The 18,929-nt window shown below is 36.8% G+C and overlaps 2 protein-coding genes across 3 annotated transcripts; both read left to right on the forward strand.

The window, feature by feature from the left end:
• Positions 1–491: 491 nt before the first annotated feature.
• On the forward strand, positions 492–16,437 carry LOC131663140 (ski oncogene). Of its 2 annotated transcripts, XM_058933283.1 has the most exons (6): positions 492–1,023; positions 1,132–2,511; positions 3,607–4,386; positions 9,119–9,354; positions 10,830–11,187; positions 11,742–16,437. In XM_058933283.1, the coding sequence occupies exons 2-6, from the start codon at positions 2,164–2,166 to the stop codon at positions 12,201–12,203; spliced, it is 2,184 nt and encodes a 727-aa protein (XP_058789266.1). In that variant the 5' UTR covers positions 492–1,023; positions 1,132–2,163; the 3' UTR covers positions 12,204–16,437. The 2 variants fall into 2 exon arrangements, with proteins under 2 accessions (XP_058789266.1, XP_058789268.1); XM_058933285.1 differs by having other exon boundaries at positions 492–2,511; positions 11,754–16,437.
• A 307-nt stretch (positions 16,438–16,744) lies between these two features.
• Positions 16,745–18,866, forward strand: LOC131663171 (inhibitor of growth protein 1-like). Its single transcript, XM_058933363.1, has 3 exons — positions 16,745–17,120; positions 17,370–17,576; positions 17,659–18,866. Exons 1-3 carry the CDS (start codon positions 16,985–16,987, stop codon positions 18,231–18,233), a joined length of 918 nt encoding a protein of 305 aa, XP_058789346.1. The 5' UTR covers positions 16,745–16,984; the 3' UTR covers positions 18,234–18,866.
• Positions 18,867–18,929: the final 63 nt, after the last annotated feature.

The raw sequence follows: 18,929 nt of genomic DNA on the forward strand, positions 1-18,929 counted from the left end.
CGGCATTCGCCTGCACGTGTCGCTTTGGCGAAGCGAGCGAGCTGCTGCTACTACACCTATAACGTGTACGTGAGTTCGCTAGCTCGCGCGCGCCACATCGGCTCTCCGTATAGCTATATGTTATGTACGTATACACTCTACGTTGGTACACACGCACGGCACGTGTGTATACGCGCGGAGAGGCAGCGGTTCATCGCGCGGTCGTCAACTACCACCACTACGTATCTACTAGCGCTTACGCGCGCGCGAGATAGAGAGGGAGAGCGAGAGAGAGAGAGAAGAGAGAGAGAGAGAGCACGAGCGCAAGGCTCTGCGTCGCAAAAACACGTCGTCGCGGTATCTCTCTCTCTCTCTCGCCACCACTCCGCCGCTCACGTACACACGCGCGGCACAGACACGGAACAGAACAGACGACAGCGACGGGGAAGGCTCGGCCGCCGCCGCCGCCGCCGCCGCCGCCGCCGATCGATACGCCATTGCGGCGCGGCGTGCCAAGTAAATCGGTCGTCGTCGGGCGCGCGCTCACCCTTTCTCGGCCGTTTGCTCTTGCGTGTGTCTGTACGTATACGTGCACGGGCGAGCACACAAGAGAGAGAGAGCTGCGACTATGTGTGCGCGAGTCGGCGAGGCAGCAGCGAGCGCCAGAAAGAGACAGCGACAACAATAATAGGGGGCCGCCACCGCTGCGCGCTGGCTGGCGAGGCGAGAGAGTGTAGTGGTGTGGTGCCGCGGCCGCGCGCAGCCGGGGGCAGACGCGACGACGGCCAGACGAGGAGACTCGCTTGCCTCGCCGCCACAGCAGTAGGCAAGTGGAAGAGCCAGGGAGCGGATCGGTGTTTGCTGCCGCTCTCTCGCTCACTGCCGCCGCCGTGCCATACACACATACGCGCAGATATCAAGAACATACACGCGTACATCCGTACACCTACCAAGAGAGACAGGTATAAGAGGAGATTGCAACTAAGGGGAACGACTACTGCTCTGCTCTATTATACTCCTCGTCTCTTCCTCTCTGCCTCTCTGGTACGGCTTAGCCGATCTGATATATTATTCGTGCCAGCAGCATACGACGCAGCACAGCAGCAGAAGCAGACAGACATACAGTGCACTTATTCTGGCTCTATATTTCAGTGCGTGTCCGAAAAAGAGACCCAGAAATAACAGCAGCTCCGCAAGAAACGGAGCTAAAGCAGAAGTGGGAGACAGATATTGAGTGTCGCCGGTCACCAGGAGGCCAAACCCGAGAAAACTATACTGTCGCCGTCACCGCCACTGCCGCCGCCGACACCAGTCAGGCCACCGACCCGCCGAGCGAGCGAGAGAGTGGGCTGCGACGACCTTCGAGGACACGCGTCCAGAGAGAAAGAGAAAGAGAAGGATACGCGCGAGACGGCGTCCGAGTGTATATGTGCTGTACGTGTGTGGTGCTGCACGTAAAAGTACCTGCGTGTAAGTGAGCGAGTGCGCGCGCGTAGGCTGTTACGGTTTCTCGACTCTCTCTCGCACTTCATTTTTCTCGTTTTTCGTACGGATATATCTGCCCGTGCCACGGCTCTCTCGCTCTCTCGTTACCCAGGCCTTTTTTGCTCTTCTTCGAGCTGGAGAACCAGTTGACGCCGAGTTCATTTTTTTCGAACTGATCGATCCACCAGAGAGCAAGCAAGATAGAGAGCCAGTCAGCAAGAGAGAAAGAGAGAGAGAGACACACACACACACACACACACACAGAGGTTATTGCTCAGCCAAGTTCAGGGCTTTTTATTCTGCTGCTGCTGTTGCTCTCTGCGTGTTGAGCAACTCTCGAAGACTGATTGACTTACAAGGTTTCTTCGGTTTCTTCTGCTTGACTTTTTGGTTATTTTTTTGGCTTTTGGTGGTCTGTAGAGAGAAAAACAAGAAAAAGTGCCAATGGGTCCTCGGAGAAGATTTTCTGCAAGGACAATAGTGGAGTTGATGAGTGAAGGTTGTGAGTGTTGCTGCGGTTCAGGTGGTGATGTATTTTAGTAAGCAGTGAATGAAAGAGAGTGCAACCAAATGGTTGCCAGAGATGCAGCCCAAGATGAATCTGGATCCTTGTGTGAGGCTGAATGCAATCTATTAAGTGAGCCTGGTGTTCTGGTCTTCCCAAAGCTAGTTCTTGCAAACTAGTTGAGTCAAGCAGCAATGGAGACAGCATTGCCTAGCGATCCAATAACTGCTCAGTCGTATAGTCCACATTTGAAAACAGTTTTGAAGACATATCAGCTGTCTGCAGTAAAGAGTTTGCAAGGACCAAGCTCTGCCCTGCTGGGAGTAGACTGCAAGGGACTCTTACAGGAGCCAGCAAGCTTTTGCTTTTCACCGCCCACTTGTACTGGTAATTGTGGACTTGATGCTCTTCCCAAGCATGTGTCCATAAAAGAAATTGAAAAGAGGGAAGACTCACCTGTTCCTGTGCCACCACCTTGTAAGAGTCTTCGTACAGATCGTCCACTTGAAGATTCTGATGATGATCCACCAGAAAGACTAAAGGTAAGTGTTGTTTTTTATTTCAATCATACTTTTTGGAAATATTTATTTTAGATAACATGGTAATGAAAACATTACAGATAAACAGTAGAGAATTTAGTAACTGTGGTTGAAACTGATTATTTGTAAATATGTAAAATATACTGCCTTTCATAATAAATTTATTTTCAATTCCAACAAGTACCAGTTATTCAATTAGAAGATTTAATTATCAATACTCAGAGCTCCAATGAGCAAAATATTTTACAAATCCTTTATCATAGATTCATGCTTATCAAGAGTCTACTAGTTTTGATATATGCTTGAACAATTTGCAATTTGAGGAAAAAGTGTTATCAGTCAAATGTAATCTGTTATGAAAAGATTATAATACTCAAACTCACCTAAATGTAAACATGACTTCTATTTCTCAAATATGGTATGATTAGTTTGAGAAGCAATTGAGTAAATAAATGAAAATGGTAAAGTAAAAATTATTTTGCTGTAAATTGAAAAAGAATTTTTTAAAATAGTCAAATGAAATCGTAAATTTTTAACAATAAATTAAATTATTTCGATTTGATTCACGAGGAAAAGGAGGTTTATTTTAGAAAAAGCTGTTTTCCACATCAATCAAAAAATAAGTATCTGATCGTCGTTTTTTCGATTTCAGAAACATGAAAAAACATGTTGAGTAATAATCGATTGGACACAAACGCTTAAAAATTGACAGCGAACTGAAAAAAATCAACGTTTTCTTTGAAAATGACAGCTTACCTTTTTCACCTGGACTTTTTATTTGGTTTTTCGAATCCAAGGTCCAGGTTGTTTTTTTTCGGGAAGATGCAAATGATCGTTGTATTTGAGACGAACGATTTGAGGCAAAAAATAATCAAAAGATAGAAGGTATAATTTAACTGTTATTTAATTTAGAGTAACGTAAGCTAAATAACTATAGTGAAAGTGGCTTGAAATCGAGAATACTTGATATTAAACATTTTGAAAATCGTGGTTCAAGTCCGTTATCAAGTCAACAACAATAGCAACAATGTTTTTTTTGCCACGTCAGCGTATTGAAAATGAACTTTATTGATTCGCTGGGTTGGGCGTGCTCCTTAGGTATGCGAGAAGAGGGACTTGGAGTTTCAAATTCCGATCCTCACAGCGCCGGACCAGATCTGCTCGGAGCGCTGCGAAACGCTGCTCGAGGGTGAAAGGATATCCTGTTTCGTGGTAGGAGGCGAGCGGCGGCTTTGCCTACCGCAGATTCTTAACACGGTTCTGCAAGACTTCTCGCTCCAGCAGATCAACCAGGTCTGCGACGAGTTGCAGATCTACTGCTCGAGGTGTACGCGCGACCAACTGGAGGAACTGAAGCTGTCCGGTATTCTACCACGAAATGCGCCGTCGTGCGGGCTGATCACGCAGACTGACGCCGAGCGTTTAGTCAGTGCCCTGCTATCGAGGACTGAGCCGTATTTAGCGGCTGCCATTCGCGACGACATTATCGACGAGAAACAACGAATTGTCGAGCAAAAGAAACAGCAGCAGCAGGTCGACGTCGACGGCACCAAATCGATCTCGCGTTTCAAGGTGTATCACGAGTGCTTTGGCAAGTGCAAGGGTATTTTCGACGCGGATTCTTTCGCCTGCGAAGATTCGCCGTGCGTCGAGTGCATCGAGTGCGGTTGTAGACTGTCACCACAACATTTCGTCAGACACGCGCATGGCTCCCTCGAGAATCGCACTTGTCACTGGGGCTTCGACTCGTCCAATTGGAGAAATTATCTACTGTTGTCGCGCGATCAGCAGCACTACACCAAGGTGGCCAACTTCTTCAAGGAACTAAAGGACAGGCATGTCGTGTCTAACTCCAAGAGGAAGCTCGAGACGAGTGACGTAAGTTTCGATTTTCTTTTTTTTTCTACTGTGTTCCTTACGAAATTCAGTACTCGCGGAGAGAAAGTCTTCTAAATATTGTCTTTTTCCACTTGCAAACAAACTGTCTGAAAAATTACTTTTCAATTATTTAACATTTTTATAAAAGGTTGGCATTCGAGAAAAGCCGCCTGTCTACATAGAAATAGTCTATTAAATATGATAACGTCCAAAAAAACTTCCAGAAAGTAAATTCCAAAAAAAATGTATCGTTGAGATTTCATTGTTTTTATTTTGAGGAGTAAGACCGCCAGTAAAAAGTGGCGTGCAGACAATTGTGCACGGTTTTATTGTACACATAATCTATTGTGCACGATAACATGGCGCGAATCAACGTGTATTAATTCTTACGCTATTTTATTGTGCACAATAATTTGTGTGTATAATAAAACCGTGCTCAATTGTCCGCACGTCTAAAACGTGAAAACTGATAAAAAGAAAATGCTACGCATTTTTTGGTCTAAAAATAACAAACGAATTCTTTATTTAAGACAAACTATGCTCGAACAGTTCTCTAAAAATTGACATACCAAGTAAAAATGTAGGTTTTGCATAATACACATAATATGTCGCTTTCTCGCGTGATTCGGATTTTCTACGAAGCTCCCGCCGAGTCGGTTTATAGTTTTGCGTGGTGTAATTGCGGATCAGTGTTGACAGAGAGCGAGCAACGCTTGGGCTTATTTTTAGGACGGCTACGACGACGACGATCCACAATATAAACGTGGAAGGAATTATAATTTCCGAACGACAGTAAACGCCGCACCACGTGATTTGCATAGCCTTTAGTCGTAGCCTTTGTCTCGTAAAGGGGGGGAGCATTTATTTCGACTTCTCAGCGATCACCAGTTAAGTTACAGTACTAATATGTACGACATGCATGAGTATTGTCTGGGTTTATATATATATACACATACACACACACACTTTGATGTAGTTTTTCTCTCTCATTTCATTTTTGGCGGCGCTTGTAGTTATTCGAGATTATGTAAACGCCTAATGGCTTTGTTGAAGCTGATAGCAATAAAACGCCTTTGGAATAGTAAATTAAATCAGTATTTGCCAAGCGATAACGTTAATTATCTTGCGAGACTTTAAAAGTGCTCAAGCTAAATATATATTATCTTGTAGCGCCGGCTGCTCGGTTTATTATTGCACACTGTAACATTTTATTTGAATTTATTTGCGTTGATAACGCACATCAAATAACACATTTCTTCAAAATTCATCTTTGAAGATTACACGTGACACTTTTTGGATAATCTTTTTTAATTGATTTTACACGACATTTTAATTTCAATCGATACTAATTATACTACAAAATTTGTTTAACGCAGTACAAGCGAAACACAAAAGCCGGTGTTGATTCAAGTTGCCGTGAATTTAAATGATGGATGTCATGTTGATTTTATTTTATTTTATTCGTCATCTGATTGCTTGAGATATGGCAACGTAATATATTGTTATGTTGCGGCAAATAAGCACGTGTGTATGGTTTCGCGTTGAGATTTTAGTAGTAAAAATTCAATTTATCATAATTAATACGGGTCCCCTGAAGATAATCGAAGTAAACGAAATAAACTGCAGTGTTATTCTTTTAATACTCATTTTATGAAACTAACAGGGAGTAAATTATTTCGTAAAAGCAAAAGTAGGTTGGTTTGGAATTGTTCCGATTATTTTATAAACTAAAAAATACTTATAATCTAATAATAAGCACAATTGTTGGACACATTTGTGTTCTTAACAATTCATGATTTAAGTTTCTTTTTAATTGTGTTTCTATTATTATTATTCAATGTTTTTAATGGATTTGATAACATATTAAAAATTTCAAGAACCACAATGATATTACTATTCCTATATAACATTTTACTTAGATTAGGAAATTTTATACTTTTATTTCGAGTTATACTGTTTGAAAGTATATATTTTAAGAGAAATACTCGATGCAATCTTAATTTTCCATTTTGAATGCTTTTTACATCAATTCTTAATACTTAATTTTGTAAATTTTTGAAATGGTACAAGATCATAACACATGCACCTCCCCAAACTTAGACTTCGTAATTTATGATACCATAAAAATAAGCATATCATATCATTAATAGAGATTTAGTACTTATGACTTTAGCTAACTTGTATGGAATATAGATCGAATATTTTGTCTTCCTAACAATAGATCGGATATGGTCCGATCATGTTAGTTTATAATTAATAATAACATCTAGTTATTCACATTATTCAATTCTAGTCAAATGTCTATATTTATCGTTAATTTTTCAATATTAAGCCAAATAGAAATATATTTTAATAGTTTATTCATTTTATTTATTGCTGCCTTCCATATCTTAACACTTATTATAACAACGGTGTCATCAGCACAGTACATTGGAGAATCATTTGACATATCAACAAATAAATTATTGACATATAGAATAAATAATAATGGTCCTAATATCGTACCTTGAGGTGCTCTGATATCTATCTATTCATAAAAATTACTTACATCACTAAATGTAGTTCTTTATTTTCAATTTGTTAATTTCTGCCTTAATTTTGTTCCTGCAATACAAAAACATTTATTCGTTTTTTCTGCTATAATTTCTTTCTCAATAATGTTTGTACTATAATCATCGACTATATAATTTATGTAATTACCAGTCTTATTACTTTTTCCTAATTTTTTATTTATTTATTTATTTCCATAATAATTTTTGTTTTTATAACTACGCTTAAAATGTTTCCGTTCATATTTATATTTTGCATCTTTAATAACTTTATTCAATATACTATAATTAAGCTACTTAAACTAGTTCATTGGAGAATTGATTTTTCCATAGATTGTACAAACGTTCTTTGGTATAACAAACTGCAATAATAGCCTTAGTTATTCGCTTTTTCCTGGGCATTATTTATTTTATGCATTATTTTACTTTTTTCTTTATCATTTATTTTTGCTGCCTTAACACAATTATTGATTTTGTTAATAATCAAACTGTTATATTAGGATCTCTTAAAAGTAGTTTATTCCAATGTCTTGTATCAGAAATTTTTTAAAGCTTTTTATAATATATTCGATCATAATTCATTGAAGTAATCATTTATTATATCTGTACTTGTTCTACTAAAAACACTTCACTTGATTACTATTACATACATTGGCTTAATGTTTTCCAGTAGATTTTAAATAATTGTCATTTCTACATTTACTCATCTTGTATTTATATTGACAGTATTTGAAACATTGTTTCACAATGTAAATATGAAAAGTCTTACAACTTTGACAGCCGACCAAAATTCTCATTATTTTTTAATATCTTATATAATGTAGGAATATTAAGTATTATCCGTGTATCAATTGTTTCAGGATTAAAGTATGAACGTAAGATTTTGCATTTCTCTTCATAACTCAAAATTTTTTTCATCAATATCTTTAACTAGTTTGTCTTTACTCTTATTCTCAAAATTATTAATTTAAACTATCATTAATTTAGGATAAATTACTTCTTCCTGTATAAGATTGAAATCAATGTTGTAGTGCCGTAATCTTTATTCAAAGAGTATTATAAACGTGCAATAGTAATTTGATACGTACAGTTGAAAAGAACTAAAGATTATTTTCGATATAATAAATTTTGAATACACAGATCTGTTTTTCTAATACACATTTTCCACTGTGATATGTGTTTTGAAATAAAGTTGAAAAATCCAAAATTGAAAAAAATAATTTATATTTAATATGCTAATCAACAGGACAAGAAATAAAAAAGAAGAGAAGACCGCGCGAAGCATGTTTGATGTCACTAGTTTATGAAAGGTTTTGAATTGGCAATAAGAAAAGGAATTGGGTTGAAAAAGGATATATTGACGAAACACCTCCAATTTCATTTCAATAAAATAATTTTTTGTCGATTCATGAAAGGTTATTAAAACATAAAAGATGTTTCAAACTTGAATGATTCATGCTCGATGTGACAATTCTTCTACATTGTAGCTACAGCACGATAATTTTTTGATAACATTGATATAAAATGACTAATTTATTATACCATGCGCGTTTTTTATCGGTCCATGTATAAAAGATTTAGACTTTGTGCGCGCGCGCGCGCGCGCGTGTGTGTGTGTGTGTGTGCGCGTGCGTGCGTGCGTGTGTGTGTGCGTGTGTGTGTAACAACATGATAAATACGCGTATTTTTTGATAAATTTCATTTTTTCGATAAAATTATTTTTTTAAAATAGTCTAAAATAAAATTTTATGTACCTGAAGATGATTGAGTGAATTCTTCATGAATATAGTTAAGTTTAACTCTTACATGCATCACATTTTCTTATCACATTAAAGATTCAAATTACAGTAGCATTTATAATGAATTTTGATATTATTAATTTATATTATCAAATTCCAGTTTATTATTTAAAAAAAAAGTTCAGGTTACTATTCATAGTTCGACGAAATTAAATGTTAATAACGTAGTATTTGACATCTTTCATTCAATAAATATAGATAATGACACAGTAATTAAAAATCGATACGTAATCCACGTATTTTTCCCTTAATTGTACCGAATCTCAGATAAGGTTATTTCATAAATTTTCCAGCAGAGACATCTTTTTGACAGAGATAAACAGATGTCCGATAGTGCAAGACGATTGCAATTGTATTAATATCACAAAATAATTATTTTCACAGATCCAGTATGAGTCGGAAAGGTTGATGAAGAAGCTGAAGAAAGACTTTGGTAGAGACGAATTCGCGGCAACTGTGTACAACGGTAACGGACTGGGTCTTTATCATCCGGCCTCGCCGGCGGCCGGCCTAAACGATCCTTATGTGCGAATGCAATGGGCCATGTTCGAGTTGGCCGCCCGCGAAGCTTCTGCCTTCAGGCCCTGGAATCCCGCGGGCTTTTGCAAACACAGAGACGGGTGAGCTGCTACCTCTGTTGCTGCGTATTTTGGGCGCTTTAATCCGGATTTGTCACTGTGCGCGCGCACATACACACACACAAACACACACACACACACACGCGCGCGCGCGCGCGCAGCGGACGCTGACGTTTTTCTGCCTTGCATTATTTAGATTTTATCTTGACCACCGACGTGTGTAACGTGAATTGTGCGAGGACAAATATGTATATATATATTCTAGGATTAGTTCAGCCGATATATTCCGTGAAGGTTTAAATATATATGGTGCTTATATATATGGTGCTTTATATATATATGGTGAGAGAAAAAAAACAGTTTGATAATTCGAATGTAGATGCATTTTAAGAATTAGTACTGATTTTTTTTTCTTTCTTTTTCTTTACTTTTTCTTTGTTTTTTAAAAATATGTGAACGCGTTAGTATTATGAGGTTCAGAAATCTAGAGTCACGGCGTTGTTTGAATAATAAAGACACTGCCAATTTTAAAGCGCAAAATCAACACAAAATCGAAGTATTTACAATATATCTATTGATATTTTGCGAAAATTCAAGACATTCCAGAAAATCTATACTTAGCCTTGCGACATTTATTTTCTAAAATTAAATTCACGCGTGAATACACGGGAAGAAGAATTCAGTTATAAGATTTATTATCGACGAGCGTTTTACTGCTCTGATTTATTTTCAAAATGCGTATATTATTGACCATCGCTCGCAGTTAGGCAATACGTTTAATTTACACTCGACGCGTAGTGCAATTGTTATAAATCGCGTGTATTTTAATGATGGACTAATTAAAACGTTGAATACTATTAGTTCTTCTCGACCGTATAGATACAAAATATTAGCGAAGTCTTTGATGATGAATTACAGCAGTAATAAGTGATTCAGCGCCGAGAAATATTTCGATTAATATTAACTATCGCAGTTTATTAAAAATATACTGAGAAATTAAATGAAAAAAAAACTTTTTTAGAGAGTTTATATAAGGTTTTTAAATGTCAAAAATATTTTATTTTTATAATGGAAAAAGCCCATTGTTTAACGCACCTTCATGCAGAAGAATGAGAGTGGAATGTTTAAAGTACATGTGAATCGTTTTCTTTTGATTTAATATGAAACGTGAATTTGTAGATTCTTGGAAAGATTTGATGTATTGGAATTCAAAAATTAATGAATATTAGTTTTATGCTTTTTCCTTGTAAAATGTGAAAGCTTGACAGATGTACGTTTAATACATGTGACTCTATAACCGTCTATTTAAAAAAATGGCCCTGACTACGTGCTTTTTTACATAAAATATGCCATCGTAGGCTAGTTACCTGCATTTAAGATACAATTTACAAGAAAACCTTGTAAATTTATTGTGAACGTTCTGATGTATATGAATGTAAATATGAAAATAAATAAATATGTATATGAAAATAAATTCGAACAAAAAGATGCTTATCTCTGTCAATTGTACTTTTCAGCACGACGTTGGTGCCGGCATATTTGTCGCGTGGCCCACCAGTGCTACAGCACCCGGAACGTGTTGTGCCAATGTCGGAATATGAGCGTTTCGAGCCGCACTTTCAGCCAAATGTGGCGTTGGCACCAATACCCACACCAGCGGCACCACCGTCCCCTGTGGTCGCGAGACCTGCATCACCGGCCTACCCTCACCACCACCATCATAATCATCATCATCATCGGCATCGACGCTACAGCCGACCAAGTAGTCCCGATGCTAAGGCCACCGCCAGTATCAAGATCGAGCAGCCACCTTCGCCACTACCCCCGCGCGAAGAGGAGGAGGAGGAGGGCAGTGCCGCTGTTACGTCGTCCACGGTGAGACAACAAACACTGCGTAATTCACTTGTTTTGTTTCGTCGTACAAGCGTTAATTTTTTTCGGCTCAGGATATGACAATTAAAACGACCTGAGCGCTTTGAATGCTTGCTCAATAATTTGATAAAAAGTATTTCGTAAGACTGGCCATAGGTGTCGAATTTTAAAGCTTTTATAACTACTGATGAAAGTACCCCCAGTGTAACTACGTGCTCTCCAATTAAAACATGGCTGTGTTTACTACGTAGTTGATGAATATTCAATTTGTTGCCAGTGTAATACTGTTTTTTTGTCATTGCATAAAGATCAACAGAGTCTTCTCAATGAATACCATTTTTATTTATAACTGAAGTAGTTTTTATTCGTTGCAGAGAATAGCTTTAACGACAAAATCGATAATACCGTGTGTGCGGTTTCGCCGCCGCTTTCAAACATTAATTATTGGCACGAACATTTCGTACTTGCTATGCATTTTTTATTTGGCGTATAAAAAGCCACGTTTGAATAATTGACATGATATGCACGTCACATTGTAAGAGATGAATAAATATTAGACTTTTGTGCAGTCGGCAGCCGAGCAGCCGCAAACGGAGCTGGCTAACTCGGCGTCATCGGAGCGTTGTAATCGAGCAGCAGATGCAGTTGACTGCACGGCAGCACTCGATCTCGAAGAACGTCTTCACGCCATCAACGTGCCCCAAGACGCGATCGAATTGGCGAGGCGCGTCACCGCTGAACTCAGCTCGGCGTCATGTCGCCTGGCTGCTCTGTGCCAAGAGAACGCCATGCTGCAGAGCGAGTTGCGCCTGCTGCGACGGCAAAACGAAAGCGCGGAAATAGCGGAGCTCGAGAAGGGCGCCGACGACAAGTGCCAGACTGCTGCTGTTGCTGCTGACAAGTCCGAAACGGTGGAAATCTCGAACGAACAACAGCAGCAACAGAGTAGCGAACAAGACGAGCAAAAGCGAGGCAGCTCGGAAAGTCCGAAAGACACGACGCCCAAGTCCAACGATTAAGTCTGCGTTCGTCTGTCTACCTGTCTCTATCTCTCTATATCTTTTATTACGTTATTCGTTCTGTTTTGTTTATACGATCAGGAGTAACAATATCTAAGTGTAAAGTGCGAATTATTACAAACAAAAAGAGTACAAAACCCTAGGTGCTACGACGTCGTTACGCTAGCCTACAAGTTCGACACGAATTTCCAGCGGCTCTTGCATGAGAAAAAATATAATATTAATATTAATACTATTGGATAAACGATTAGCTGTAATGGATTATTATTATTATTCGTAGCAATGATGAACGGTTAATAATGTACGAATCATGAGAGAACCGTCGACGCCAATGTAGCATACGTTTATTTTACACACTCTAATGCATCTCGTAGCATAATCTTTCAGAGGGCTAAAAATTTTTATTTTAATAAATAGGCCGAGCAGAGTTTATCGGCGACAATCTACGGGAGTAGGAGGCTCCGTTCGAGATTTCGGGCTATGTTGCCGCTTACTACCGTCATCGCGAAGCTTCGAGAGAGAGAGAGAACATGAGAGAGAGAGAGTGAGTGAGTGAGTGAGTGAGTGAGTGAGTGAGTGAGTGAGTGAGTGAGTGAGTGAGTGAGAGAGAGAGAGAGAGAGAGAGAGAGAGAGAGAGAGAGAGAGAGATTGAGAAAAAGAGATAGAGAAAGAGTAAGAGAGACGGGAGGGGTGGCGAGAGAAACTGCAGAGTAATGTCGGCAACCTCATCTCTTTCTTTCTCCTTCGACAATAATCTCGCGTTAAGGAATCCAACAAAGTGTCTGTTTATTGGCGGGCCTGATAAAGGCGTGAACGCGCACTCGAAAAAGATAACCAAACGAGTGCGCGCGCAAATGTATCTCGAGAGTACAAACAAGCCTCGGCCGGCTTAAAGGTTACGCGTGTGAAGACTATTACATACGCTTAATCGAGTCGAATTTTTTTTTCTATTTGCCAATTGCATTTCCAATGTAACAAATATACTACGAAACAAAAAGTTTTTTTTTTATTTTGCGAGCTACCGTACTAAAAATAATATTTCTTTTTTCATTCATCATCCAACGATGTGTATGAGCTTTCATTTGAATGCAGAAATTTTGTTTTTCTTTTTTTTCCCTCTTGACTCTCGAAGCTTCTAAAAACGGTGGTTTGTTTTTCAGTGACGAGTACTACAACGTAGTCAATGTTCAATTTTTTTTCACAGATATTTGTAATTCATTGGTATTGACGTATATACCTCAAACTTTACCTGTTAAAGCATATTCACGAAAGCGGTATGGAAGAGGCGAAATTTCTTAGAAAAGCCCGATTCTCTCCCCGCAAATCTAACCAAGTCAAATCGTACTATTCTAACAGATGGACACGATTGCGTATTTAGCGATAATCTAGTTATAATGAACTTTGTAAAGCGTACACATTTTTCAGGTGCGTTACAATATGAATCCGACAATTGTTTATGTAATACTCAATTGTGTATTCAGAGACATACCGATATATATGTAAGTGCAGCAGTGGACTACTTTGAAGATCTCTTGTTAAGCACCAAATTATGACGCATATACATACACATGAACACATGTACAGACGCTCACGCCCTATGAGGCGAACAAACATTTCTATATTTTAGACTATCAGATATTTTTGACAAGTCTCATCGACGAAACTTTTTTTATGTGCATTTTTCTTGTTCTTCCGTAGACAGAGCCTCCTGTTAACGCCAAAGTCAACATTGGGATACACACAAACTTTTTATATATTTGAACTCATTGTTTTTCTTAAATACGTCTTGAACAGTCAAGAAAGTATCGCGAGATATAAGTTAGAGAAAAATATATATAACGGTTATAATGATAGATTTTCAAAGCGAGATACAGTGCAGAAATATGGACATCGTAAGGAACGATATACCTGATGCATAATGTTCATTATTACGTTCTATGTAAACAAAAGTAAAACATACGCGAGATACGTTTACATTTATAATATATTACGATATCATAAGCAGTCCCACCTAAGATAAAGAATGTAATAGTCTACGTTTTTACATACACACTCGGTTATTATATTTATCTATAGGATATACAAAATACAATACATGATGCGCATCTTACGTACTACTTCATTTGATATAGATTTTTGAGGTTAATGTATGACAACAAATTAAAAATTTATTTAATTCAATCGTCCGACTGCTACAACTCTTAACAGACGAATTCACAATTGATGCTTTCTGTGTAAGCTTTAATCGAAAAAATATGCAAATTGCGTGAGAAAAATTGAATGCATGTAACATTATTTTTTTAAATGTAAGTGAATATTTTATCTCAAAGACGAAATTTCATTATAATGTACTACGCAGCATACATCGGTTGTGAAATGCTTTTAAAATGATATCTGTGGAGTTCATTTCTTTTGCGTATTAAAAGTGAAACGATTGAGAAACGAAATTCGCGAGACACGTGAGAATCTAATTATTTGTACATATTATATATAATAGAGGAGAAAAAGAAGAATATGAATTTGAATTCGATGTATGTAATTTCTTTCGTAAGGTCGAAACGAGTCAAAATTTCTAATCGAACAAGAACCGTACTAAATGTTCATGAGAAATACATTACAAATGCAAATTGACTAAAACATGAGTACCTATTTAAGTAATCTAATTATTCATTAGTAAGGGCTACAAAACAATCGTATTGCATTGTGGAATTTTATTGTAAATAGCCGTTGAATGAGCTGCATAAAATTATTATAAGTATTTAATATATTTGCAAATATTTTACAAGAAAACAAGGAACGAAAAAAAGCAATCGTTAGCTCAAGTTAGAAGGAAAAAATTAACGAATGAATTCAATAAACATTTGAAATGTTTCGTGATAATTGTATATTTATTGGGAAAATTTGTCTCGAACTTGCACAGCTCATTCGAAAAGTCATCAACATGTTTTCTAGCCTCAAAACTCTTAGTGTGATGCAGAGAAGAAAGATTGTTTACTAGACTTGCGCGTAAAACGTAGTATCTTTTTTGTGAACGTCGAGCGTGGTATCTTTATGAGAGTTGTGACAAGCTAGAAAGAAAAAAGAAAAAACACGAAAACAAAACTTTTAGTGAAACGAGTAAAAAAAGCGTCCTGGCGACGAAGTTGCTCGTTGTTTTGTAAAAATGAAAATGATTCGATGTTCAATTGTAAGAAAAAACGAAATAACACTATATTCCGCATAAACAGAAAGGAGAAGAAAAAAAATTCAGTTTTGTAGATACGTAGAGTGCTTTTCATTGATGAGAAAAATAAACTATTGAATGCGCGCCACGAGCGTCTCGGAATATCCATCTTCAAAATTTCATTGCAATATTTGCATTTCGTTGAATCGTCGATCGATTTTGTACAACTCGTGTACGTATTACATAATTCATTTTCGCACATACGCATGGAGTTACGCATTATAAACAGACAGCTTTGTTAATTGAAGACATAGACTTCCTTACATACTTAAGATTAGTACCTGTAATTGGCATAACGAGCCTAGAAATGAAGATACATGAATTGTGATGAAAGTTTAATTAACCGCATAATATTTTATCGAAAAATTATATTGTAAAAGCGAGAACTATAGTGCAAATACTTATATGTATTCTCAAATGTAACCAGTGATCCATTGAAAGGCAAAAACGAATCATTGTTAACAAAAAACTTTGCTACTGTATAATTTGTACGATCGCTCAAAAGAGTTTTTAAATTTTAATATTATATTGTCTTTTTATGTTTCTCTCCAAGTAAAATGAAACACCAAAACATATGAGTTATTTTATGCGGGATTCTAAATACATTATTATTTTTTATCTTACAAATGTGATAGCTATTATAAATAATTTTAATTTTGCATTTTTTGAGTTTTATTTCTGTTAAAAAAACATTGCATGTTGATTAAAATTCAGAAACTCTTCTTTGAGATACTCCGAATTCATACTATTGTTTTGAATTTCTGTCATAGTGATTTTGAAGAGTATTCTTAATAGATTATTTTCTCGATATGAAATGCTCAATTATTTGTATTACCACTTAGCTGAACCATACAAAAATATGAAACTATTCATGACAAACGAGAGCGTCGCTTTGACTTTTTTACATTTAAGTTTTAGAACTGGCCGAATGGTGTAGATTCGTTATAAAAATTGTTTCATGAATTAGCTATATTGTTAAAGAACATGAGTGTCATTAAATACAAAGTGCAAAGTGAAATTACATTTCTTTATTTCATATGGTATACAAACCTTTATTTTCATATTTGATGATTCTTATTTAGTGAAGTACTTTACGTTGTTTAAAATAATTTTTAATTAAATATCTAATTTAAAAAGTATGAACATTTATCATTATATCATTTTATGAAAGCTTCATAATTACATCAATAATGACATTGCAAAAGTTTGAATACTATTATTTTCTGATCAAATTGTTAAATGGTAAATTTATGAAAACTTTAAATGCACTTCATTTTGGTTTTTTTGCAAATTATTATTATATTTAAATTTATTTACTTTTATGTACCTTGAATAAATATTGTAGAACGCTAGCTGACCGACTTAAAGATACGCATGCGCATTAGGAGAAAAAAAATGCCAACATATTCAATGAAACGACACAAAAACAACAAACAGTTTGTGCAAGGTGTCGCCATATGCGAAGTGCAGCTGTTTTACGGAGCAACACGCGGGTTGCGTTGAATCATCGGTGAAAAAATACGGAATTTTCGAGTCCATCGCGCGCCGAAAACCAAGAATGTTGAATCAAGCAGTCGTAGAAGCCCTTTACTCAGCAACATACCTGGAAAACTATCTAGACTGTGTAGAAGATCTACCATTGGAGCTTCAAAGGCATTTGACACATATACGAGAATTGGATGCTACTTGTCAAAGTAAGTACAAATGATACTCTCCTTAAGAATTTCGCAAATACAACTTTTAGAAATTTTTACTTATTGCACACGCTTTCTGCGTCGTTTCGTGCTGTTCTTAGTTATTCATGAGAAATTGAAGGAATGTTATCAGCATTTGTTTGTTATTGCCCATGACTAATTGTTATGTAGAGATATCAACTGTAATAATAAGACAACATTGATATTTCAAAAGTTTATAATAAGAGGCATGTGATTTTCTATTTATAGATTATATCAGAGAAATTGATCAACAGCAGGAAGTACTTTCAAAAACTGGACTTGATGCTGTTACTAAACAAACTGCTCTTGAGAAACTGGAACAAGCTCTTCTAGCAGCAAGGAGAATTGGTGATGACAAGATTCAAATTGTACAAACTGTTCAAGATCTTATTGAAAATAAGAGTAGACAATTGGATACAGATTTTAGAAATTCAGGTAAGTATACAAGTGATTTGAAGAATATTAGTGTTTGGTTGTAATACAAATGAATGATGTAACTTTTTGTTTTATTGTTAAGATTTTGGAAAAGAACAAGAAAATAATGAATCCAGTAAAAATTCCAATCCAAATGTTCATGTAAAATCCAGTAGCAATGTTAATAGTAATGAGAAGTCAACAAAGAGGGCCAGGAGAACAAGGACTGAGACTTTGATGGAGTCTGCACAATCTATGGATATGATTGCCATATCAGAAAATAGATTATCTAATCCCAGCTCTTCGAATGGTAGTCAAAAGAGAAACGCAGCAAATGCAAATGTTGGTAAAAAAAAGAAGAGGAAATCCAAGACAGCTCATCAAAATCAGCAACGTGAAGACACACCACCACCAGTGGATGATGAAAATACAATAGATCCTGATGAGCCTACTTATTGTCTCTGTGATCAAATTTCTTACGGGGAAATGATTTTATGTGATAATGATTTGTGCCCAATTGAATGGTTCCACTTTTCATGCGTGTCTCTGAATACAAAACCAAAGGGCAAGTGGTTTTGTCCAAAGTGCAGAGGAGACCGACCAAATATTATGAAACCCAAAGCTCAATTTCTTAAAGAACTTGCCCTTTACAACAAAGAGAAAGAGGAAAAATCTTAGCAGTAGAGCAAATTATAAAATTATATTATTTGTAGGCATTAAGTATAAACTTTTTTTACAAATCTTTGAATATTGTATGTATGTACTTTTTATTGCATAAGTGTATATCATTGAGAATTTTTTAAATTGATATTTATATGTATAGATTGATTTTTTACTCGCGCTGTATTGTAAGATGTCAGAAAATTTAGACTCTATCTTTACTTTTTACTAATGTATTAAACTGTTTTATTGTTAACCAAGACAAGAAGACCAGAAGAAATTAAACAAATCAATGCCATATTCTAGTGTTTTTAGTCAAACAAACCTTTCTTATTTAACTTTCCAACGAAGCAAAAATTCTGATCTCGGTCGCTTCACCATTCATTCGATAGTCGTAGGCACTTAGACAGAGCGCTGCAGTTCCGTAACGTGACGCAACAAAGATCCTATACTAAGTACTAAGTGTATCTACCACAAGTAGCGCAAGTGCAAGCGAGATGGAAATAAAGATAGTAGAGATACCTGCTCGCTGCATGGCTTCAAGCATATACTACTGAAGGTAGCGCTCTAGTGGCTGAGCGCGTTACGACCAGAAGAGAGAGGTAGCAGATATGAAGTTACATGCTATCTCTCTCTAGTCGCACATAACTGGCTGTCTCGTTAACCCACGTGATCGAATGAACAACGAAACGGTATATTGTGTAAATATATGGC

Source organism: Phymastichus coffea, unplaced genomic scaffold (genome assembly GCF_024137745.1).
Source record: "Phymastichus coffea isolate CEN01 unplaced genomic scaffold, Cenicafe_Pcof_1.1 PCOF00031, whole genome shotgun sequence".
NCBI classification, from domain to species: Eukaryota; Metazoa; Arthropoda; class Insecta; order Hymenoptera; family Eulophidae; genus Phymastichus; species Phymastichus coffea.

Bases quoted from the DNA above. Each gene is read 5' to 3' on its own strand.
- LOC131663140 (XM_058933283.1), top strand. From the start codon at position 2,164: ATGGAGACAGCATTGCCTAGCGATCCAATAACTGCTCAGTCGTATAGT. The intron at 4,387-9,118 runs GTAAGTTTCGAT...TTATTTTCACAG, and splicing joins GGAAGCTCGAGACGAGTGAC to ATCCAGTATGAGTCGGAAAG. The intron at 9,355-10,829 runs GTGAGCTGCTAC...TGTACTTTTCAG, and splicing joins TTTTGCAAACACAGAGACGG to CACGACGTTGGTGCCGGCAT.
- LOC131663171 (XM_058933363.1), top strand. From the start codon at position 16,985: ATGTTGAATCAAGCAGTCGTAGAAGCCCTTTACTCAGCAACATACCTG. The intron at 17,121-17,369 runs GTAAGTACAAAT...TTCTATTTATAG, and splicing joins ATTGGATGCTACTTGTCAAA to ATTATATCAGAGAAATTGAT. The intron at 17,577-17,658 runs GTAAGTATACAA...TTTATTGTTAAG, and splicing joins TACAGATTTTAGAAATTCAG to ATTTTGGAAAAGAACAAGAA.